This window comes from Misgurnus anguillicaudatus, chromosome 12 (genome assembly GCF_027580225.2).
Source record: "Misgurnus anguillicaudatus chromosome 12, ASM2758022v2, whole genome shotgun sequence".
NCBI classification, from domain to species: Eukaryota; Metazoa; Chordata; class Actinopteri; order Cypriniformes; family Cobitidae; genus Misgurnus; species Misgurnus anguillicaudatus.
Window position 1 is genome coordinate 20,912,558 of NC_073348.2, and position 25,367 is coordinate 20,937,924.

General features: G+C 37.7%; 1 protein-coding gene and 1 long non-coding RNA gene across 8 annotated transcripts in view; one reads left to right on the plus strand and one right to left on the minus strand.

Moving 5' to 3' along the window:
• The window catches only part of LOC141369042 (uncharacterized), a 109,133-nt gene extending 98,963 nt beyond the window's left edge, over positions 1–10,170 (minus strand). For 2 of the 3 annotated variants that reach the window (XR_012372547.1, XR_012372548.1), the window contains exons 1-3: positions 9,057–10,169; positions 8,867–8,935; positions 8,485–8,628 (exon numbers count right to left, since the gene is read on the minus strand). This is a non-coding gene — a long non-coding RNA (uncharacterized lncRNA). Of the gene's footprint in view, positions 1–8,484; positions 8,629–8,866; positions 8,936–9,056 lie in introns of all 3 variants that reach the window. The other variant, XR_012372549.1, reaches the window with a different exon arrangement.
• Positions 1,367–23,858, plus strand: atp8b5b (ATPase phospholipid transporting 8B5b). 5 transcript variants are annotated; one of them, XM_073874104.1, is made up of 30 exons: positions 1,413–1,475; positions 1,765–1,840; positions 3,242–3,282; positions 7,168–7,242; positions 7,376–7,431; positions 7,516–7,629; positions 8,509–8,607; positions 8,701–8,759; positions 8,884–8,959; positions 10,301–10,371; positions 10,456–10,538; positions 11,609–11,767; positions 11,859–11,947; positions 12,031–12,224; positions 12,441–12,649; positions 12,733–12,776; positions 12,914–13,077; positions 14,257–14,447; positions 14,735–14,850; positions 14,930–15,089; positions 15,456–15,572; positions 17,808–17,913; positions 18,003–18,144; positions 18,248–18,431; positions 18,507–18,730; positions 19,019–19,102; positions 19,233–19,478; positions 19,910–20,048; positions 20,132–20,262; positions 23,036–23,858. In XM_073874104.1, the coding sequence occupies exons 4-30, from the start codon at positions 7,191–7,193 to the stop codon at positions 23,291–23,293; spliced, it is 3,567 nt and encodes a 1,188-aa protein (XP_073730205.1). In that variant the 5' UTR covers positions 1,413–1,475; positions 1,765–1,840; positions 3,242–3,282; positions 7,168–7,190; the 3' UTR covers positions 23,294–23,858. The 5 variants fall into 5 exon arrangements, with proteins under 5 accessions (XP_073730207.1, XP_073730204.1, XP_073730205.1 ...); XM_073874103.1 differs by lacking the exon at positions 1,765–1,840 and having other exon boundaries at positions 1,369–1,475; XM_073874105.1 differs by lacking the exon at positions 1,413–1,475 and having other exon boundaries at positions 1,790–1,856.
• The last annotated feature ends 1,509 nt before the right edge of the window (positions 23,859–25,367 follow it).

The following is a 25,367-nucleotide window of genomic DNA, read 5'->3' on the forward strand; positions in this document are numbered from 1 at the left end:
CAGGAAGAGAGTGAAATCTGGAGCTACAAAAATGTACGGTATGTGAAAAATAATGTGTTTGTTAACAATTAACCATTTGAACACATTGTATTATACCAAATACACAAAATAACATTGTTATTAGCAATGAAACAAGTGCACTTTAGTTGACAATACAACTTATCAATGGCGGAGAAAGAGTTAACATCATTATCTCATTTTTGACAGCGGCTTTTGCATCTCAGCTCTTCATACTGTATGTTATATCCGTAATCCTGACTCACTAAATGGTCTCTTTGTCCGCTTGGACGTGTGTTGAAGGAATATTTCACTTCAAAATGAAAATTGTGCTATAATTTATTCTATTTCATGTCTTTCCAAAACTGCATGACTTGTTTCTGTAGAGGAATCTCCGAGTAGTTTTTATATAACATGACCAAGGGCTGTCAAGAAGTAAAAGCAAAAAAGATTTTCAATTTCAATCTGATAAATCACTTTAAATGTAGCGCACATGCTGGATGAACTGCTATTGTGCATTATAGCCTTTCTGCCTTTTAAATTCGTCCTTATTCATTGTATGGCATTGCCTAACATCATCTTTTGTGACCTACAGATCAGGTATGAACAAACATTCAGGTGTGTAATTTTACAAAAGGTCCTGTGGGGTAGTGGTTTGCACAAATGCTCATTTCACATTAAGCTGTGGTGCTCATGTGCGTTTCAATTTGAAATCCTCTCATCAATTTGTGGGTTGTGGCTAGATAGCATACCGCTACAACCAAAATCTTGTGAAATCTCGCTGGATGAGCGCTGTTTTCATTCTAATCCTACCCCCAAATCTAACCCTAAACCAACATTTCACGGGATTTAGGCCTCATCTTGCATCAACATCTTGCATTATTTGGTGGTAGCTGTATCCCCTCTAGCCAGATTTTATGCCCAATTTGACATATTCTCAACTAACAGACAATAAGTACACTGTAAACATGATGTTTTTAAATCCAGCAATGTTGAAAACCTGCATCTGAATCTGTGACCAAACTGCATATGCTAAATTGAAATAGGAGTGATTTAAAGTTGGGTCTGTTAAATATACAGCAGTGAGCCGTGGCAACGCCAGTGGGTCGTGGTTTTTAATGTTTGGTTAACGTCATTTCGTCTTCCAACTGTTTTACCAGCTTCCCTCTGCCAGCCCAAAGTCCAAAGATCAACCACTGTTTGTTTGCTCTCTCTCTCTCTATTTCTCTCTTTTCTGCGCACACCACACCTAACTCTCTCCATATAGGCCAAAACTGAACCCCCTTTGACTCCACCCAGTCCAGCTAGGCTATGCTCTGAAACCCTTACCTGTTTAAACACCTTATCAAGTGGTGTTGCATTATGGGTAATGTAGTGACGTATTGTGTGTGCTGTTCTGCGCATGTTTACTGTATGTGATAGTACTGTGAAATGCGGCTGTTCCTCTAGGGATCTCGAATGGCAGACGTCTGATTCAGGTACGACCGTATTCATAACTTTAATATATAAAACCTGTTTAAAGCCTTGTATTGTTCTTGTAAAATACTTTTAGAAGAGAAAATGTCTCCTTTTACTCTAAAAAGTGAGTTACTCATTGACATTAGCTAGATGCATGTACACGTGTACAGTTTGTACTTTGAAAAGAGTCACTAAACTTATCAAAATCTGTAATGCATTTGTAATCTCAATATCTAGATAGAGAGGGAAGTTTAGCTCCGTTAAAAGCAGAGATAAGGCGCCGGGCTTATGTTTTAAGTAACATTTAAGGGTGTGTGACGGTGAAGGGTCAGGTGTTTCCTGGTGTCGAGGGGAGATCTCAGATTGGTGCCATTAACTGCCAACGGTCAGTCAAGTTTAAGGTCAGTGAACTTTTCAATGTTAATGTAGTAGTTTTATCACACTGACAGACTATAGTGCAGAAATATATTATATTTGTGCAAAAATGGCATTAATTAAGGTATGTAATTAGTTCATGTTAATGAAGCGTTTAATGGTCACTATTAATAGAGAGGCTGCTGTTGGTAGGTTTAGTGAGTTGGTTTAATGACATTACATTATAAAATATAGTAAAATAAAGCAATGATTATATTTTAAAGTAATGTTTTTTGTGAACCCAGCGGGTAGTTTGTACCAAAAAAAATTTACAAGATCAGTGAATACCTTTATGTCTAAATGATTTTTTTTTATTTCAGATGCTTATGTTTAATGCTATCATATACTGTATATATCTGCATACTGTATGTATTTGATAAGCCCACAATGCATTTTTCTGAAAAGCTCTTATTGTAGAAAAAAGTAATGTTGTTTGGAGAATATTTTTTATTTTTACTTTAAGTGCTTCATACTTTTTAATACTACATGTATATTGCATTTCTGTAAACGAGTGTATTGACTCGAGCGATTCTGGTGGCTTAAGATGGGTCACAATGTTTTAGATTAGATAAAAAGTGAGATGAGGTATAAACTATGAGCGTAGTCTAACGTTCAGGGTTATGAGTGTCTGCATACACCACTTTTACATAAGTTTCAGGTTTTACCTCTTTCAGTTTCACAAAACCAGTCATAAGGGTCTTCATTTTTTTAATTGAGATTTATACGTCATCTGAAAGCTGAATAAGATATCTATTTGTTAGTATAGGACAATATTTAGCTGAGATACAACTAATTTTAAAATCTGGAATCTGATGGTGCAAAAAATAAAAATATAGAGAAAATCACCATTTAAAGTTGTAAGTCCTAGCAACATATATTACTAATGATAAATATTTTTTAAATATATTTACAGTAGGAAATGTATATAATATTCTTATAATATCCTAATGATTTTTTGGCATTAAAAAATCTATAATTTTGACCAATACCTGCATAATGTATTGTTTGCTGTTGTTGCAAATATACCAGTGTTACTTATGACTGGTTTTGTGGTCCAGGATTTTAATTTATATTTTATGTATGTTCTTTCAAAATTAGAGACATGCCACTATTTAAGCAAGAAATGTTCAATTGGCTATAAACATTAAGAAGCAACTTTGCCAAAGTTTTTACATTAATAGTGTATATGTGTGTGAAAAAAACTATGTGTAAATACATCATCATGTCAATAACATATTGTGCTGATAAGCTATAGAGCTGTAAAATAAACTGAACCCTTATCAAGTTGATCATTAACCAGTTAACAGATTGATACCGTATTTTCATTTACTATGAGACTGTATTTATACTTTCTTAATTTTCTTATTTTTAGGTTTTGTTGGACCCACTGACTGTAACTTCCCTTCTGTGATTGTAAGATAAAAGAAATTGAAAAACCTTGAAGATTGTTGTTATAGAGCAAGCTTGTAAATAAAGTCACATGGTCATATTTATTGCTTTTTTTATATCCGCTGTCAGATATTAACTTTGCATGGAATTTTAGAGGGGATTTTGTCTATTATAGTATAAAATGTGACCCTGGACCACAAAACCAACCAGTCATAAGTCCCACTGGTATATTTGTTTGCAATACATGGGTCAAAATTATCAATTATCAAATCATTAGGATATTAAGTAAAGATCATGCTTCATGAAAATATTTTGTACATTTCCTATAAATACTTAAAAATTAGGGATGTTAAAAGATTAATCATGATTAATCGCATACAAAATAAAGCATTAAGCAACAAGAAGCAGTGGTTTACCAGTGCATTTTATAACAGCTAAGGGGCGTTGTTAGGCACGACTTGAAGCGGAGTGCCTGAAACCCCCTAGCTGTTATAAAATGGACTGTAACACCACTGCTTCGTGGGGCTTATTGCTTTTATAAAATGGTTACTTCATATGCATAGCAGGATTTCATAAAATAAAACAAAAATAAGTTGTAAATATAACAGTTGAAATATTAGTCTTCCGCCAAACAAAGTAGATCCTCAGAATCAAGTGTGACTGAAACAGAGCGTAGTTCCCAACCAACACAGACACAGCAAAATGAAAATATGATTAAAGACTGTGGTGTTTATTTTCATAAATCAACATTTATACAATTTATACATTAACATTTATATCACGCAACTATTGAAGTGATGATCAAATATGCTTGGAAGCATGCTTAAAGGGATACTTCACCGATTTAGCATTCAGCTTTGTATCTGTAGAAACCCGGCAGTATTACTGAATGACCATGTTTCCCTCCATCATTTCCCCCTGAGAGGAGAGATATCTGCATTTTGGTTCTGCAAAAAAGTCCTCCGATGATGCAAAAATCGTCATATTACATAATCGGAGGACTTTTTTGCAGAACCAAAATGCAGATATCTCTCCTCTCAGGGGGAAATGAGGGAGGGAAACATGGTCATTCAGTAATACTGCCGGGTTTCTACAGATACAAAGCTGAATGCTAAATCGGTGAAGTATCCCTTTAACTCTTCTGTCTGTTTTTTTTTTTTTAAGTTGCCACCTAGTTTTAGTTTAATGCCTTCAAGAAAAATGCTCTTCTTTAAAAAACATAAAATATATTGAATGAAAGAACAGACCCTCCGCTTTCAAACAACAAAAAACCCTGTTTCATCCTACCTCCATCTGTTCTCTTATCACCTCTCAAATTTTCAGCTAAAAGCTGAGATAATTCCAATTTTGAGAATAACTTTTGTAAGAGATCAGATTCAAAGCCTGATCAAAACTTACACAGTGTTTTTAGTGTTGAGTGAATGTGTCAGTGTTTAAGTTGGGTAAGATCGCTATTTAGTGGATAACAGCGGAAATACGTATTTGAGGAAACTCCCCAGGGAGCGTTTTCTCTTTATTGACAAGATGACTCAACAACATTTATTGACATTTATCTGGATATCGCCATTAATTGTGCAATTGTAGAAAAATTAAAAATATGATTAAAGACTGTGGTGTTTATTTTCATAAATCAGTACGCAGCAACAGTGGTGCAGTGCTACTTATGTATAGCGGTCTGAACCATGGGGTATTTTGGCTGTTTCTCAATATGCGTTCTTCAGCGATCTTGCGTCCTCGTGTCCTCGCTCTACGTCATCATTAACGGTCGAAGTCCAATTCTCAAGAACGCAAGGACAGAGGACACATTAAAATACCCGGATGTGTTCTTGATATCGAGGATGCATCGAGTGCAGACTTGCTGAAATCGCTTTACGCCCCAGAAGTCATTGCGGCAAAACTTCCGAGTTCGTTCTTCCAAGGTCGCCTGGCAAGACCGATCTCCACGAGGACGCAAGACCGTTCTTTGCGTTCTTGGAATTGAGAAACAGCCTTTATCACGGCTTAGAACACGTTTCAACCAATCAGAATGAAGGACGAACGGGCCGTTTTATAATAAAAGTTCGTGTTTTTCATGTATATTTAAAATAAAATATATCAAAATCTAAATAAAGAAATATATATAAAATTACACACAGTGCATAAACTTTTATTTTGTATGCGATTAATCTTTTGACTGCCCTACTAAAAATGTATTTATCATTAGTAATATGTGTTGGTAATAGGGCTGCACGTTTTCAAGTTTTTAATTAACCGTTAACCGACACCCTTAGCGGTTAATACTCGGTTAACCATATTATGCGCAAGGCAACCCAGAGATACAGACACACGAGAAAGGGGTAGTTAATTTTATAACACCTTTAATAACTGGTTGGACCACATTTAAAACGAAATTAATTTATAGAAATAAAACGCAGTGGTAAGGACAGAGCAGCTTTATTATGTCACTGACTTTGCGTTCGCGGGGATGGTAGGCTGGGCGAAGGTACTCGCAGGCTCCGCGGCCGCCTTTCTATGATGCCCGGGTGTTGGCTGGGTTTTCGCGATAGTCGGTGAAACGGGGATTACCGGTGCTTCAGCCTCTCACCGGTTAGATCACTTGCCCACCCCGACACCGTCTTTCACCGTCGTTTTGATATTTTTTTGTAATTAAATCATTTAGCTTCGTTAGAGAGAGCAAACACTTACAACTGAATGTGTCTGCTGCCTGAATTCACAGCGGAGCTGAACGCGAGTCACGTCACAGATCAGCAGGTGTCAGATTTCACTTATTTCTGTCAGAGTGTGCGAGGCGAGCTGACTGACCAGATGATGACAGAAGCCGCGTGCTTACTCGTTTTTGTTATAATGCACATATATGATGTTTAATATAAGCGAGATCGTTTTGTTGTATTTTTTATCAAGAAAAATAATAAACCCATAATTCAAGCAGCGCTTTATGGAGGAGTAGCCGGTTGCGACGAGTTCTGCGAGAATTACCTGCGCACATTGACTCAAGCACTTAATTAAACCAGCTGTTGCACTCACATTGCACGCAAATTCATACGCGATTTAATGCAGCTTACGCAAGCGTTGCATTTAAACAATTGCGTAATTCAAAAGTGAAAGTAAAATGCGCACGTCTGCATGCATTAACTAGTGGGAAAATTCTGTCACCGCAGCAACCCTAGGTTGTACATGAAGTATATAAGCACTGGATTGCAATACTTGCATTTTGCCCTGTCATTCTCGGTTTTAAAGTGCTCCCACGCTGTGCTTTTCTTTGCCCGCTTCATATTAGAAAACTGGTCATGACTACTTCTTGTGGACATTACAAATGTCTGGGAGTGCTTTGGCGGTCTCTGGTGGTGCAAAAATGTATTACAACTAAATTCAATGCACGCCATTGATGCCACTTAACCGAGCAAAATTTTTCACTCGGTTAAACAATTTTAAACGGTTAATCGGTTAACCATGGACACCCCTAGTTGGTAAGGATTTTTTGCACTCTTAGATTCCAGATTTTCAAATAGTTGTATCTTGGACAAATATTTATCCTACTCTCTTAAAACGAATGTGTTAAAAAATGTGTTAAAGTAGCACATAATGTGTTAAGTAGGATAACACAAAACAATGTGTTGAAAATTGTACACATCCTTTCTTAGAGTGTATCATAACAAACCATAAATCATTGAAAAGCTTTCGGATCTCTTTCAAATCTCAATTTCAAAAACTCATGACCAGGGTCACAGCACGTCATTTCATCTGTTAAATCCATTCAAATAAATTCTGTGTTCAATAATATCACTGTAATGGCTTTTTATAACTACCCATAAAATCAAATCACAATTTAATACACTGGATGTTGTAACACAAACACTGCTAGGATACATTGAATTGTAAAATGTGTTTTTATGGTTTGTTTTATACCAGTGTGATGATGTGATGATAGAAAGATGGGCTCTTTGCTGTCTATGTGCGGTTTAAACAAGAAAAAGAATGCCGAAGGTACTTTATAACAAACACGACATATTACACTCATGTACTTCTTTGCATAATATATACTCTACAAAGGTTGTTTTCAACTGATATTATTAATGTTTCAAAACTATTTTTTATGTTTGTTTGGTTTTTTTTGCAGAGGAGAGGCACTTGAGAGCTAATGATAGGGAGTTTAATCTCTCATTTAAATATGCTGTAAGTAAGAAAAACATTTACTACAGAATACAGACATTCATATATTTTCAGTCGTCTGAGTGTTTCTCGTGTCTGTTCTAACAGAATAATGCCATCAAGACGTCCAAATACAACATCTTTACGTTTCTCCCCCTCAACCTGTTTGAGCAGTTTCAGAGGCTGGCAAATGCATATTTTGTCTTTCTCCTGATGTTACAGGTATCTTTTTCTTTCCTTTTTAAGTGTAAACTTAAAGAGCTGAGGGGGAGAAATCGCCTAGGTTTCAAAAAGAAAGCTGCTACTTTGTAAATATTTAAAAAGAAATCATAATAAATGTGTCATAATCTTCATTCCTTTATATACTCTTCTCCTGAGGTGACGTGAAGTGCTTGCTCTGGCAAGATAATCTTAGTAATATCCTGTAGTGTGTGATGCACTAGGATTTTAAATTCCTGTAGTGTGAGCATGTTTAAGATTTGAGCAAAGAATATCTGACAAGATTCTCCTTATGTGTGTGCTGCAACCAGATTTCATAATCTGCCAGGATTTTAAAAATCCTGTAGTGTGAGCCAGGCATAAGTGCATCTGATATGTTTTCTTGTAAATGAGCACTTTTAATTATTTTTTTATAAATTATTTTTTAATAATTTCACTTTAACGGCAATAAAAAATGTTATAAGGCATTTTAATTACTGACTTATTTTCACACTTGTCACTTTAGTCATTTCATTGGTATTTAACAAATTTGACTGGTCTTTCAATGAAAAAACCTCTAAATGCATGCAAAAAATCCACTTCTTTGGACAAGACATAGTAGACAGTTACACAATCGCTAAAGATACAATACAGCTACTGTTGAAACATTGCAATGCAAATGATGAAAGTCAAAATGTAAAATTGAATAAACTACAGTAGTTTATACACAATGATCTAACATGAGCAAACAATGAACAACTGCATTTATTTTTAAGAAAGACTATTTTTAGGATACATTGCTCATTGTTAGTTCATGTTAGCGAATCTATTAACTAATGTTAATAAATGAGATGTTATTGACTGACATTTCCAACTGACCTGACACTGTTTTGTGTTAAACAGCTGATCCCACAGATCTCATCTCTGTCCTGGTTCACTACTGTAGTTCCTCTGCTGCTGGTGCTCTCTATGACTTTAGCTAAAGACCTCTCAGATGACATTGTGAGTCTTTCTGCCTTCTGTCTATGCAGTCATAAGAAATAAAAGTTTGTTACTTTCCATTCATACACTGTCTGTCATGTTCACCCCACACAGACTCGACACAAGAACGATAAACAAGTCAACAATCGAGAAGTGGAAGTTCTCATTGATGGACAGTAAGTGTGGTTGTCAGGGGAAAAAACACATGCTAAATAAAAGTTATATTGCAATAATAAACATAAAGCATGTCCAATTTACACCAAGACTAAAGATAACTCACCAATTTCATGACCTCAAACAGCTGAAGAAAGAGAAATGGATGAATGTTCAAGTGGGCGACATCATCAAGCTGGAAAACAATGAGTTTGTCACAGTGAGTGTATTATGTAGTAACCAAAATATAACATATACAAAATAAATACATCAGTTATATTCAAAATGGTGGTTAAATTAGTAAATTTGCACCGTACTGTAGGGAAGAAACCGGGACGAAAGTTACAAAGCGATTTTCTCCGTGCCCTGATTACATTTGCATTCGAAATAGGCTTGTTCGACTTCATGCGGCGCCGTAAGAATCGACAGCAGGATGACGTCAAAGTACCGCGAGAGCGAATCGCGAAATCATACGGAGGAGTCTGCTTTTAAATCGCTCTCGCGGAACTTTGACGTCACCCGGTGGTCGGTTCTTGCGGAGCCGCATAAAGTCGAACAAGCCTCATGACAGCATCTTTAGCACGCAACCCTTGACAGAGCTGACAAATCTCGCGTTATTTTCTTCCCTATTTGTGCGTCTAGGTCCGGAATGCTGCACCATGATAAAGAAATTCCAAAGCGGTCATTTTTTTCTCATAACGCGTTGTGTTTCTGGTTTCATGTGTTAAAGTACTGATCAATCTACAGGTTATTTAGTGACATAACACATCCTGAAGTTTGACCTCTCTGAGTTTTTCAAAATAAAAGTAAATCGGTTTAAATGTCAGGAGTTCTGATCGGGACGAAAGTCCCGCTGCTGATACTGCTGCATTATGCTAAAAATGTATATTATTCAAATTTGATTTAATTTAGTTTTATAGTGTTCAAACTGTTAAAAAAATGTTTTATTCTCAACTATTCAAGTTTGTAATGTCAGGTTGATATTGAAACATTGAATAAAATGTAAATTTGTAAATAAAAAAAAAAAAATTCAAAGATAAATGATAAAATATGTTAGCAGTTACATATTAACGAGGTCATAGTCATGTATATTTACTAAAAACAAGTGTAACACAAAAATCTATCTTGTTTTGTCGTGTTACTTTTGACCCACCTGTGTGTTACTTTCGTACCTGATGGCAGGGTTAAAAGTAACACTGCGCTCCCTATGTTTAAAGTAAAATTATACTGAAGTCGTTTTACATTTTGTTCAAAATTACACCAGGTATTGATAGACCACACTTGTGAGTTATTTAACACAGCAAAAATATATCTTTTTCAAAAACATTAAAATTACATTTTTCTGAAAAATGTTACGTTTGCCCCTGATTTCCCATTCTGCATATTGTATATATTTTCAGAATAAGGTTACCAGGTTTTTACACTTTATGTTCTGTTCCATTTTCCATTTTCCATTGCAGGACACATATGACATTCCATGTAATGTGCACCTCTCTCTCTCTCTCTCTCTCTCTCTCTCTCTCTCTCTCTCTCTCTCTCCTGCCTCTGTCTTGTGCTTCAGGCTGATCTGCTTCTGCTGTCTAGCAGTGAACCTCTGAATCTCGTCTACATTGAGACCGCTGAGCTGGATGGGTCAGTAGCTCAGTATGTGAATATAAATACAGACTCTTTAATTATTGTGACCTTCATCTGTTTGTCTTCCTCTCTCTGTTTCAGGGAAACTAACCTGAAGGTGAAACAGGCTTTGACAATTACAGGAGACCTGGGTAATGACATCCAGAGACTAGCAGCTTTCAATGGTGAGTTACACAAAGACATGCAGAATAACTTTTAATAAATGCCGTCATAAATTAAACTTGCCCCTTATTATTACATTAAAGGTGTAATTAACTGCAACTGTTTTACATTAGGTTGTTTAGAGGTTGTTTTGGGTTCTTAATTTTTTATAGTAACATATATGTAATAGATAACTTTAATATTCACGACCCCTATAACTCTTTCCCTGCCAGCCAGCGGCTGTTTTTCATGTCTTCCTGAAAATGTTCTTCTTTAAATATATAAACATACAATGTTTATAAGGAAAGCGTCTTAATTGAGAAGTTAACTGGTCTATGGCGGAGAAAGAGTTACGTGTACTGCTAAAAATATTGTTAGTGTTAAAGGGACACTCCACTTTTTTTGAAAATATGCTAATTTTCCAGCTCCCCTAGAGTTAAACATTTGATTCTTGGAATCCATTCAGCTGATCTCCGGGACTGGAGCTAGCACTTTTAGCATAGCTTAGCACAGTAGTTCTCAAACTTTTTCGGTGTGCAGCCCCCCTTGTGTAAGGTGACCTCCTGTTTGAGAACCACTGGCTTAGCACAATCCATTGAATCTGATTAGATCATTAGCATCGCGCTAAAAAATAACCAAAGAGTTTTGATTTTTTTTCCTATTTAAAACTTGACTCTTTTGTAGTTACATCATGTACTAAGACCGACGGAAATTAAAAGTTGTGATTTTCTAGGCAAAAATGGTTAGGTACTATACTCTTATTCTGGCGTAATAATCAAGGACTTTGCTGCTGTAACATGTCTGCAGCAGGTGCAAGGATATTTCGCAGTGCCGAAAATAGTCCCCTGCTATTAAAAGTTACCAAGAGAACTATTTTCGGGCGCTGCGTAATATCACTACGCCTGCTGCAGCCATGTTACAACAGCAAGGTCCTTGATTATTACGCCAGTTTGAGAGTATAGTTCCTAGCCATATCGGCTTAGAAAGTGGCAACTTTTAATTTTCCGTCAGTCTTAGTACACGATGTAACTACAGAAGAGTTGAGTTGTACTATTTTTGTTTGGAGCCCACATTTTTGTCTTAATGTTCTCAGGTGAGGTGCATTGTGAGCCTCCAAACAATCGTCTGGATAAATTCACAGGAACTCTGACGGTCGCTGGAGATACGCTTGCTTTAGATAATGAGAGGATTCTGCTCAGAGGATGTACACTCAGAAACACAAACTGGTGCTTTGGTCTAGTAGTGTTTGGAGGTGCATAAAACAAATGTTATTCAATGATTTTATTAAACTTGGTACAATATTATAAGGATGTAGTTTAACAGGTCTGTTTAAACTCGGTTAGGTCCTGACACAAAGCTTATGCAAAACTCTGGCAAGTCCGTTTTCAAGAGAACCAGCATTGATCGTCTCATGAATGTTCTGGTGATGTGTGTAAGTAGATCTGTGTTCAGACTGGTTGACATAAATCCGTGTGAACAGAAATGCGTTTCACATTCTGGTCTTTTTTTTTGTAGATCTTCGGTTTTCTGGCCTTCATGTGTGCCGTCTTGTCCATTGGTAATGGGATTTGGGAATACCAGGAAGGGAATTCTTTCATTGTCTTTCTTCCTCGGGCTGATGGAGCGAATGCGTCCCTCTCTGCTTTTTTGACTTTCTGGTCTTATGTTATTATCCTCAACACCGTAGTGCCCATTTCTCTCTATGTCAGGTCAGAGCTCATATACATTTATAACACTTACTGTTTGATTGTTTACATTTGTTAACGTTCGTTAATGTTCCAGCAATTGGAATTTCCAATTAAAGTAATATTAGGGATAAGACTGATTCAATTTATTTTTTTTATTACACAAAGGTTTTGTTTCGCTTTAGTAACTCTCTAGGTCTTTAATTTGTTTTTAAATCATTTGTTTTGCTCTGACAATAGCGTGGAAATCCTTCGTTTGGGAAACAGCTATTTCATTGACTGGGATCGAAAAATGTACCACGTAAAGAGTGACACACCAGCCCAGGCCAGGACGACCACCCTGAACGAAGAGTTGGGCCAGATCAAATATATCTTTTCTGATAAGACAGGAACATTGACCCAGAACATCATGACCTTTAACAGGTGCTCCATCAATGGGAAGTCATACGGTAAGCGCTCAAAACATTTACACTTATATGTAATACATTACAGTTGAGGGTGTACATAAACTCAGTTTTTTTGTGATCCTCAGGTGAGGTTGTGGACTTTGCCGGGCAGAGGGTTGAGATCACTGAGGTTGGTCCTGAAACATTGCCACTATATTCTATGATTATGCGACAGTTTTAGTGCTATTTAGCAACATTTTTTCTGTGAAAATTAGTCCCAGTCTCTCCCCATAAAACTTTACTTACTTGTTTCTCTCTCATTTGTAGAAGACAGAAAAAGTAGACTTTTCCTGGAACCCGCTGGCCGACCCGAAGTTTTATTTCCATGATCATCAGCTGGTGGAAGCAGTGAAGTTGGGCTCTCCAGAGGTGCGGGCCTTCTTTCGTCTGCTGGCCCTCTGCCATACTGTCATGCCTGAGGAGAAAACAGAAGGGGAGGGCCATCTAGTGTACATTCAACGATTTTGAACATTAACACAGGATTCTCAATATATCTACTGTATAAGAGACCAGCTTTTATCTACACTAGCATTGCTTATTAGGAGAGTTAAAATATACTCGAACTGAATTTGAATTCCAATAAAACCAAACTGAGTGAACATTTCATATTTGATATTGTAAACTGTACATATACAGTTGAAATGTAAATGTGGAAATGATGTATTATTTAAAAATATAGAAATGAACACAAGTCAAGAGGTGTGTATGGAGACAACTTTATATAGTAGATATATTAATTTACTGTATTCAAATTTTATCTATTGTGCTTTTAACAGCATTCCTCATATAGGCAATAGAAGCATGAAAAGATTTTATTATGGGATCATGGTGTTATTGAAAAATACATGTACATTAGCAATACAGCTGTAAAAAAGTTGTCTGTAGGTTTGTAATCAGAAAATTCTATTCATATTGCTATTAAAGGTCCACTGTGTAGATTTTTAGCACCATCTAATGGTGAGATTGTGAATTGCAACCAACAGCTCAGTCCACAGCTCACCCTTCCCTTTCGAAACGCATAGAGAAGCTACGATAGTCACCACTGGACAAAAGCACCTCATCGTCTGACACAAAGTAGTGACAAAACACATCTATAGAGCATTTTGTTCGATTCGGGCTACTGTAGAAAAATTATTGCGTCAAATGGCAACTTCCATGTAAGGGAATATATTCATGTATATTATATTGCATTTCTAGATGCATTTCAAGAGACCCTTCTAATGCACATTTAATTAAATATGCAATGATTTTTTTCATTTAAAGGCGGGGTGCACAATCTCTGAAAGCCAATGTTGACATTTGAAATCACCAAAACAAACACGCCCCTACCCCAATAGAATCTGGACCTTCTTTTGATAGACCCGCCCCACACATACGCAACCCAGGCAATGATGTCGGTTAGTACACACGCCCTTACTGCTGATTGGCTACAACTGTGTTTTGGTACTAGGCCCGACTCTTTTTTCCAAAGCGTTTCTCAAACATCGTGCAGCCCGCCTTTAATGTATATTAGTGATACCAGCTATAACAAGTTTTATAATTAGAGAACTCACTTAAAAAGAAAATGGATCAGAAATACCTGTATGATAGATGACCTTCTGTTTTGCCACAGGGGAGCTGTTTTATCAGGCTCAGTCTCCAGACGAGGGGGCTCTGGTCACCGCAGCACGGAATTTTGGCTTTGTATTTCGCTCCCGTACACCAGAGACAATCTCAGTGGTTGAGATGGGAGTCCCAACCACCTATCAGCTACTCGCAGTGCTGGACTTCAATAATGTTCGTAAGAGAATGTCTGTTATCGGTGAGACCATGAACTTACTTCTTAAAATAAAAGGACATAGTTTAGATTAATCCAGGACTAGGCCTTGGCTATATTTGGACATTTCAGTAGTTTTTACAAACAAAACTTAAAAAAACAACAACACTGGTCTACATCTTGAGATATAACAATGACACTGTTAAGATGTGTCAGTATAGGTTTTTTTTTTTTTAAATGAAGGCAGCTCAAACATGCATTTTAGTCTGGGACTTGGATAAGCCCAGTCCGGGAAACTGCCCCATAGTGCATTTGTGTGTCTATTTCTGCAGTTCGTAATCCAGAAGGCAGACTAACTCTGTATTGTAAGGGAGCCGACACGATTATCTTCGAGAGGCTGCATCCATCTTGCTCTAAAATCACAGAGGTCACCACAGAACATCTTAATGTAAGTCACATTTGTGTTTCTGTACATTTCTATGAAAGCGTTTCTTTAAGTTACTCGTATCTAACTCACGCAATCACAGGAATATGCTGGAGAAGGTTTGAGAACATTAGCTCTGGCTTATAAAGACCTGGATGAAGACACATTTGTTGAATGGAAACAGCGACACCATGTGGCCAGCACTGCAATGGAGGACCGTGAGGAAAAACTGGATGCCATTTATGAAGAGATTGAGAAGGATCTGCTGGTAAATCCACCATCACGCTGCAAATGTTAATGACACGTTAAATAAGTAGTGTTTGCCTGTGAAGAACTTGCCTACAGTGTTGTAGAGTAGGTGGTTCCTTATCTGCTATTTGTTATTTAATTTCTGCCAGGAAAAAAATCATGGGCAAGCAAGCCTAAAAAAAGTTACAGCACACATTGTCTAAAAGGTTTCAGGTATCATTAATGTCCATAGAAACAATATGTTAAGGTACACTTGTTGTTAGGGTTAGGGGTTTGCTCAACTCCATGACAGTTGCGTATTAGCAAACAATACTATCAAAGTAATAATGTCTTTCAGAAAATATATTCTTATGTAAATTCTATTAATTGGTATGTGTTTGTGCTGCTCCTTGGTGCTACTGCAGTTGAAGATAAACTTCAAGACGGAGTGCCTCAGACCATTGAGCAACTCGCCAAAGCTGACATCAAAATCTGGGTTTTGACGGGTGACAAACAGGGTGAGTCCACTCATGCACTCCCTGGAAAGACTGGCCTAGACCAGCATCAATTTTAATAAAGGTTCAGGTCGCACAGATCTTTATAAGGGTCAGGTTCACGCTAGTGCCTTTATAAAGGTCAGGCTCCAGTTGACATATTTATAAAGATCAGGCTTCAATTGACGTCTTTATAAAAGTCAGGTTAAGGCTCCAGTTGACATCTTTATAAAGCTCAGGGTCAAGCTCCAGTTGATGTCTTTATAAAGGTCAGAGTCAAGCTGCAGTTGATGTCTTTATAATAGTTTGGGAAAGACTCCAGTTGACGTCTTTATAAAAGTCAGGGTAAGGCTCCAGTTGACGTCTCTATAAAGGTCAGGGTCAAGCTCCAGTTGATGTCTTTATAAAGGTCAGAGTCAAGCTCCAGTTGATGTCTTTATAATAGTTTGGGAAAGGCTCCAGTTGACGTCTTTATAAAAGTCAGGTTAAGGCTCCAGTCGACGTCTTTATAAAAGTCAGGTTAAGGCTCCAGTTGACGTCTCTATTAAGGTCAGGGTCAGGTTCCAGTTGGCTTCTTAATAACGGTCAGGCTCCAGTTGACTTCTGTATAAAGGCCAGGTTCCAGTTGACATCTTTATAAAGGTCAGGTTTTAGTTGATGTCTTTATAAAGGCCAGGGTCAGACTCTAGTTGGTATCTTCATAAAGGTAAGGGTCAGGTTCCAGTTGATGTCTTTATAAAGCTCAGGGTCAGGCTCCAGTTGACGTCTTTATAGAGGTCAGGGTCAAGCTCCAGTTGATGTCATTATAATGGCCATGGTCAGGTTTCAGTTGGCTTCTTAATAACTGCCAGGCTCCATTTGACGTCTTTAAAAAGGTCAGGGTCAGGCTCCAGTTGACTTCTTGATAAAGGGCAGGCTAAGGCTCCAGTTGATGTCTTTATAACGGTCTGGGAAAGGCTTCAGTTGACATCTTTATAAAGGTCAGGGTCAGGCTCCAATTGACATCTCTATAAAGGTCAGGGTCAGGTTCCAGTTGGTTTCTTAATAACAGTCAGGCTCCAGTTGACTTCTGTATAAAGGTCAAGGTCAGGCTCCAGTTGACGTCTTTATAAAGGTCAAGGTCAGGTTCTAGTTGATGTTTTTATAAAGGTCAGGGTAAGGCTCCGGTTGACGTCTTTATTAAGGTCAGGGTCAGGTTCTGGTTGGCTTCGTAATAACCGTCAGGCTCCAGTTGACTTCTGTATAAAGGTCAAGATCATGCTCCAGTTGACGTCTTTATAAAGGTCAAGGTCTAGTTGATGTCTTTATAAAGGTCAGGGTAAGGCTCCAGTTGACATCTTTATTAAGGTCAGGGTCAGGTTCCGGTTGGCTTCTTAATAACGGTCAGGCTCCAGTTGACTTCTGTATAAAGGCCAGGTTCCAGTGGATGTCTTTATAAAGATCAAAGTCAGGCTCCAGTTGACGTCTTTATAAAGGTAAGGGTCAGACTCCAGTTGGCATCTTCATAAAGGTAAGGGTCAGGCTCCAATAGACATTTTTATAAAGGTCAGGTTCCAGTTGATGTCTTTATAAAGCTCAGGGCCAGGCTCCAGTTGACATCTTTATAAAGGTAAGGGTCAGACTCCAGTTGGCATCTTCATAAAGGTAAGGGTCAGGCTCCAGTAGACATTTTTATAAAGGTCAGGGTCAGGTTCCAGTTGTTGTCTTTATAAAGCTCAGGGCCAGGCTCCAGTTGACGTCTTTACAGAGGTCATGGTCAAGCTCCAGTTGATGTTATTATAACGGTCAGGTTCCAGTTGGCTTCTTAATAACTGTCAGGCTCCATTTGATGTCTTAAAAAGGTCACGGTCAGGCTCCAGTTGACGTCTTTATATAGGTCAGGGTCAGAAATCAGTTAACAATCAGGCTCCAGTTGACATCTTTATAAAGGTCAGGGTCCAGTTGACTTCCTTATAAAGGTCAGGGTCCAGTCGATGTCTTTATAATGGTCAGGCTCCAGTTGGCTTCTCTTCAAGGGTCAGGTCTATGTCTTCAAAATCTTTTGTAAATGGTTACCACACAAAAAAATATTAAAGATATTTCGGTAAATGTTTTTTAAGTGCAGTATACAGTATAATACCGTCTTGCTGGTTAAAGTAGTTTAAGTCGCTAATCTGGAGAACAGAACATTAACATCAAAATGAATTTTTTATTTTGTTAGGGGATGTAAATAAAGCTAATTTACAATGAATTTTCTATTACTGTTATAATGTTCCACAGAGACGGCTGAGAACATTGGTTATTCCTGTAATATGCTCAGAGAAGAGATGACAGAGATCTTCATAGTGGCTGCCAACACAGCAGAGGAAGTGCGTGAGGAGCTTGTGTGAGTGTCATCTCTCTTCATCCTCTAAACAATTTCAAATACATCATAAATCTCCTATTATGTGGCCTTTACACTGTGATAACATTTAGGAATGCCAGGAAAAAGATGTCTCCGGGATCAGAAGATGAGCCACCCATTGTGAAGAGCAGATTTCTTGGAAAGAAATCTCAGGAGGTGGAGGATGAGAAGGTCAATGGCGAGTACGGACTTGTAATAAATGGTCACAGTCTGGTAAGAGAACCTTGAAGTATTTACCGGAAGATGTGCTTGCTTTATCTTCTTCAGTAATAAACTTTTTCCATTCTTTTTGTGTTCCCCGACATTCTCCACTTAGGCACATGCTCTGCATAAGGATATGCGATTGGAGCTCTTGAGGACTGCGTGCATGTGCCAGACAGTGATCTGTTGTAGGGTCACACCTCTCCAGAAAGCCCAAGTTGTGGAACTAGTCAAAAAGCACAAGAACGCAGTGACGTTGGCTATCGGAGATGGCGCCAATGACGTCAGTATGATCAAAAGTAGGTGTTTCTTACAGAGAGACAAACTATTCAGTTGCGTTTGCTATCATACTTAACCTCATTATTCCTCTTTAGCTGCACATATCGGTGTTGGTATTAGTGGTCAGGAGGGCATGCAGGCAGTTCTCTCCAGTGATTTCTCCTTCGCTCAGTTCCGTTATCTCCAGCGACTACTGCTGGTTCATGGCCGATGGTCCTACCTGCGCATGTGTAAGTTCCTGCGCTACTTCTTCTACAAGAACTTCACCTTCACCTTTGTGCACTTCTGGTACGCCTTCTTCTGCGGCTTCTCGGCACAGGTGAGAAAGTTAGGAGGTCTTTTAAATTATGTCACACAAATTTGTCTGTATAGATTTTGTTTGTGCAATTTTGAGTACATCCTATTTGGTTTCAAGAAATTGTGTTATAGTACATATTAGCATTTCTATTATTTAGCAGTATTAGCAGTAAACAGGCAAAGGTTGAAATTACCTTGTTTTTTTAGGTTTTAAGATCAGTATTGTCTGTTAAATAACAAGTTGACAGCTGTAAAGAATATATTTTTATTGTTGAATGCTAACGTTCATGATTTTTTGCTTTTTCCATAGACTGTGTATGATGAATGGTTCATTACGCTCTACAACCTGGTCTATACAGCTTTACCTGTTCTTGCCCTTAGTCTATTTGATCAAGTACGTCTTGTATAATATCTCTTTATTTGAATGTAAACTATACGTTTTTTGTGTTGTCCTGTGTTTTCCACCTACTTCCTGCAGTAGTATTTAGATTAAATGTCATGATATGGTGTATGTTCATCTGCAGGATGTGAATGACCGCTGGAGTTTCCAGTATCCCCAATTGTACTCTCCGGGTCAGCTGAACCAGTATTTCAGCAAAATGGCCTTCGTGCGGATCTTGCTGCACAGCTGCTACAGTTCACTCATCCTTTTCTTCATACCCTGGGCAGCCATACAAGACCAGGTCAGAGACGATGGCAAAGAGATCGCGGATTATCAGTCCTTCGCCCTATTGGCACAAACATGCCTGCTTGCAGCAGTCAGTGTGCAGGTAAATTATCATTCAGTGAAATTCAGTGCATATCAAGTGAACTCACTGCACATTCAGTGGTTCTACAAAATTCTGTTAAAAATTTAGAAATGTATTGTATCAACAAAAAAAGTTTTTTAGAGAATTAACTTGACTGTTTTTATCTATAGTTTTAATGACCTAAAGCAGTGGTCACCAATCCTGGTCCTGGAGGGTGGTGTCTCTGCAGAGTTTAGCTTCAACCCTAATCAAACACACCTGAAGCACCTTAATTAGCTGCTTCAGGTGTGTTTGATTTGGGTTGGAGCTAAACTCTGCAGAGACACCGGCCCTCCAGGACCAGGATTGGTGACCACTGACTTATAGTTTTAAAAACGTATTGGGGTCACTGTATAATCATGCAGACACGACTACAAAACATACTTAAGTGTGACTGTGCATGTATTTTTAAGCTGGGTTTGGACACATCCTATTGGACAGCAGTGAATCAGTTTTTCCTGTGGGGGAGTCTGTCGATGTATTTCGCCGTTACTTTCACCATGTACAGCAATGGCATGTACCTCATCTTTACCTCCTCTTTCCCTTTTATTGGTAAGTGTCCATCCACCCTATCCATATCCTACATGTTTTGTATCAGATGACTCCAGATTTCATGTTTAACTACTCCTTTTCAGGTACGGCGAGAAATTCCCTCAACCAGCCGAATGCATGGCTGACCATCTTATTGACCACTATATTGTGTTCGCTGCCTGTTGTGGCACAGCGATTCCTCTTTATCCAACTTAAACCGACTATCAATGACAAGGTAGGTGGAAGTAGCTCTGTTTTATAACCTATAGTAGTAAGCTAGCTTGCTGTCTAGGGCTCTATCATACACCTGGCTAGTTTCAACCCAGCGCAATGATAATTTTCACGTTTAGCGCCACGTTGTTTAATTAGCAAATGGATTTGTGCCCAATTTTGCGCCCATGGGCGTTCTGGTCTGAAAACGAGGTGTGTTCAGGCGCATTGTTGGCGCAACTAAAATAGACTATGCCATTGACCAACAAAAACCTGCTCTAAAGTCTAAAGTCAATGGCGCAATATTCTTTTTGTTATTTAAAGACCGCGTTAGTAATATGCGCTATAAACGGGACGACAACGCGGGTTTGCTTATCACATACATGAATGCGCAGCAGCACAAAAACGCTTTTAAATATGAAAGATTAAAGAATTGAAATGTACAAGATTATTATTGAGTCTCTTGGACATAAATGAGGACCGATTATGAGACGTTAGAAGTCGTAAAGAGCTGCTTCACCTGTAGCCTGGTAAGTAAATAAATGCTTTGCTTTAAACAAATGCATCTATTTTAAAATGTTTTTTAAATGCCACCCTACAAATTTATTGTATATGATGACTCTGTACCTGTGGATATTGGGTGAGATGAGAACCGTTTTAAGTAATGCTTTTTATAAATCCCATGGCGCTGTCCAAATGCTGAAACGCTTCGGCTCTCCGCACGTTTGTACATTTTTTATCTCTTTTTAGAATACAAACCTTTTCTTGCATATTTGCTAATTATTTTATGAGATTACAATGATTATGTAGGATATAAATACATTTACAGCAATTAAAAGCCTGCTATTTTTACTTCTATGACTGAAAGAAAAAGGCTTTTAAAGTTTTTTATTCCAAAAAAATAAAATTTCAATAAAAATGAAAACAACACAATTTTTTTACATTATTCTTAAACTGGGGGGTCTTCTTCCTCTGCTTAGTTTTTCAGTTTACAAAGTCCATCATCTAAATAAGGATTAGACATAGCGCCAGCGCAACTGTCTTTTAAAGGGGATGAGAGCTGAGACTCTCATTGGTTTATTGCACGTTACGCCCAAAACACACCCATGACTCATAAGAAGAATATGAACAACCCTTTTCGACCGTGCGCTCTGCGCACAAACCATTTTTCCCGTCGACAAATTAGCAAAAGTGGCATTGGACACGCCCATTTAGACTGTGCGCCATGCGCTAAGATTGTTAAAACAGGGCCTTTAGAGTCTACATAGGCAGCAACCCCATTAAATCTTTCCCTGTCGTTATCTCATCAATTAAGAGAAAACACTTGCCTGCTAATTACAAGTTTTATGGCAATCCATATTTTTGCTATTATTCACTAGGTGCTGCTCTTACCCAACTTATAAAACACTTAAGCATCTACGCATCCAAAAGTAGTAAATACTTAGTATGTTTTGATCATAGCTCTGAATCTGATCTCTCGTCCTTTACAAAAACGTCAGCTTTTTGTTCAAAATGTTGTACTCCTTATAAAATACACGGTACGGTTGAATTTACTAAACATAAAAATATAATAATAAAAATAATTTTTTATCAGTAATACATGAAAGACATAAAATAACCATTTCCTTATTTTTGTTTCACATGGCGAAATCAAGTTTTCAGGAGAGGACTTGAACTGATACATAAAAATGCTGTCTAGGTAGGCAGCTCAAAAAGTCACATGGTTTCCGTTTCTGATTTTAATTTATTTTGCCAAGATGCTTATTATTTGCAGTAGTTTTGGTCTTAAAGGGGACTGAAACTGTCACCAGGCATTGTGGCACAGTGTGATATCCCCCTTGCTTCATGAGTAAAACGCATGTGCAGAATGAGTCACAGATGTTGTGCAGCTACGACTGAGCGTCACTCTGAGGCATAATGTCACGGTTATTTCTGGAATCCACAATCAGTGGGGTCATAATCTGATGAGCTAGAGTCATTCATAAATAAATCACATGTTTATTTATTCTGTTGCTCAAAAGCACATTATTTTGTGTATTTGGTGATATGCAATGTGTTCACATGGTTTAAAAAACGCATTATTTTCTGCATACCATACATTATTTTGGCTCCTCTATGCCCCGCCTTTCTATAACGCGTCGATTTGTACAAAGCTCATCGTTCTGAGAAATTATGGTGTGATCTGATTGGCCAACTATCCAGTGCCTTGTGATTGGCCGAATACCTCAAGTGCGTAAACGGAAATGTGACGCTCCTTACCATGTTTGGAAGAACAGCTCCCCAAGCAAGAGTGAAAGGAGATAATATCGTCTTTACTACCAATCAATAAGAGCATGAATCTGACCCAGAAAACGCAGATGACCAAGCTGATCGATCAACTTTGAAAGCACGTGTTGTGTTGTAAGTAAAACTTAACCATTGATTGCCTTTCGCAAAGAAAAACAAAGCGTCTCCACGACATGGTAGCAGCAACAATACTACAGTATTGTACTACATTTTTACATTGCTTTAAAAGCAGCGCTACATTAATATTTCTCAAATATTCTGGTTAGATGTTTTATCTAAACTCTTAAATGTGTGTATGTTAATATCCTGCAATTCTGTATAGGCTCTATTCAAACTTTGTTTTACAAAACCTTTGTTATTTCTGCCTATTTTTGTATTAATTTATCGAGTCATTCTTTTATTTATTTTCCTATTATTACTTATTTCATTTATTTTTAATTATTGCAGGTTTTGTCCTCCATATTAACTTGCAGCAAATGAAACTCTACATATTAATTCTTTCTTGTCTCTAGGTGCGACATAAGGTAAGGCAGTCCAAAGCCATGCCTCTGCCTCCCCCTCGCCGGTTCCCACGGCGACGGGTCAGCACGCGCCGATCCGGTTACGCCTTCTCTCATGCACATGGTTATGGTGATCTTGTCACATCTGGACGATTCCTGCGTTTACCGATCAAGACCAGGTCGACTATTTTCCCCGGTGCCAACAGCCCCGTGGCTGACAGCACACCCCAGACATATCGAACCATCTTTGAGGACAGACAGAGCTCCTAAAGGTCACGTTCTGAGGAGCTGATCCTAAGTTTACCTTCGACAAGCATCAGCTTGTTTATCATACTTCAAAATGCCAGAATACACTGGACAGATTATTTACAGGGTACTTCAAGTAACATTTAAATATCTTCTCCAGCTTTTTGTCTGAAGCTATGAACATTTGAATCAGTAAAAGTTTTACCAATAAAGTTGAACCAATAAAATGTATAAGGTTTGTTCTGAACGATGGAAAAACACACGTGTATACACAAACTCATATCCATAGTATTAACACCAAAGATGTAATGTAAAATATTTCTTTGTTTTGCTGATGCATTACATTTTGTATTTTATTTACAAACACTGTACCAAAAAGAAGTTTTTATTGTGGTCTATACAAGCATTTAATCAGTGTATGAACATTTTAGTAGATTTTCTGTCATGTTTTGGTTTTGTGTGTCGTTATAATTTAAAATAGTTGAAAACGGTTGATCTGCTTTTATTTGACATTCTATTGTCATGTTTTGTACCCAAATATGTATGTGCCTTACATAGTGATTTATGCAATAAAGTTTCAGAAAACCTCTTCTGGTATTTATCAACATCCACCCCCAACCTGTCTGTCCTCTCTATAGCCACGCAGGACATTTTGGCCCACAGGCACGGTACATCCTATGAAAGTTTTTTTTCAGCCAATTTTAAATTAGTTCATTAAAAAATAAAAACAAAAATCACAAAATATATCCCAAATTTGAAAATTAAATGCTAAATAAAAAAACATTAAATTATTTTATTTTCATTGTCAAAGTGATAATGCGTATTTTCTGCCAAATAAAAAAAATAAAATGCAATTGATCATTTGACATTTCAGTTTCACTACAATCTCTAGGCTAGACTGCCAATATTAAAATTAAAAGTCAAACGTGAAAAATAATCTATAAATAGATTTTTTGAAAGGCAATTTTATTAATTCCCAAGTAATAATAGTGACAAAATTAAAATGTAAATTTCAGTTTAACTTAGCGACTTTATTGCTACATTTAGCGACTTTCAGACCCATTTAGACAAACCTAGCAACTGTTTGAATGAATCATAGTTTCATATCTGTGCAGGTAGGTTACTGTGTCGCTTGTACTGGCCCACTAGTGCCAGGTCTTGGTGTCCCAATGAAATCCGTGTCTCTCTCGGCGTCTACACTCTCCAGGGAGCAACATTTAGACTGTACGAGTGCCCGAAAGTTTTCCCCTTGGTAACTTGCAATAGCAGGGGACTATTTTCGGGCACTGTGTAATATTATTGCGCAGCAAAGTCCTTGATTATTACGCCAGAATGAGAGTATAGTTCCTAGCCATATCGGCCTAGAAAATCGCAACTTCTAATTTTCCGTCTGCCTTAGTACACGATGTAACTACAGAAGAGTCAAGTTTTAAATAGGAAAAATATTGAAACTCTTTGGGCATTTTTGAGCACGATGCTAATGGTCTAATCAGATTCAATGGATTTTGCTAAGCTAGCTAAAAGTAGTACCGCCAGACCCCAAGATCGGCTGAATTTTGATTTGTGTCCCTTTAAATCCTTAATTAATAACCAAATGTTAGAATGTTATCATATTTTTATTTATAGTATTGAAAATATAAAATTTAGTGCTTTTGGGTGTGAACCACTTTAATGCACACATTTAATTAATTGACATTTGTTAAAGGTTGTACTATTTTAATTTTGATGCCATTTTAAAGAATTTAAAATCAAACAGTTTAATTTGTTCCTCCACCTATGTCCATATCAAATCAAATCAGATCTAATCAAATCTTATGCCAAAACGCGGGGCATCGTGTTACTCGCTCTAATATTTTCAACTTGGGCGAAGATGCGTTTGAGGTGAATAGCGCGTGTTTTCACGGCAAACGCGCCGCCCATATCATGCCATTCGCATCGCCCCACGCGAGGACGCGTCTGATCGCGTCTTCGCATTGATTTTGTATGTCATCTACTCGTGCAAACCGTTGAACTCGCAACTGGTGTGAACCCACAGTTAGACTTTTACTGAAAAGCAATAACAAAACAAGGCTCTGTAATGATGCTGTGATGTTCTGGA

Coding starts and splice junctions, on each gene's coding strand:
- atp8b5b (XM_073874106.1), top strand. CDS start 7,191: ATGGGCTCTTTGCTGTCTATGTGCGGTTTAAACAAGAAAAAGAATGCC. Junction 12,650..12,732: donor CATCAATGGGAAGTCATACG/GTAAGCGCTCAA, acceptor TGTGATCCTCAG/GTGAGGTTGTGGACTTTGCC. Junction 19,479..19,909: donor TTGCAGCAGTCAGTGTGCAG/GTAAATTATCAT, acceptor TGTATTTTTAAG/CTGGGTTTGGACACATCCTA.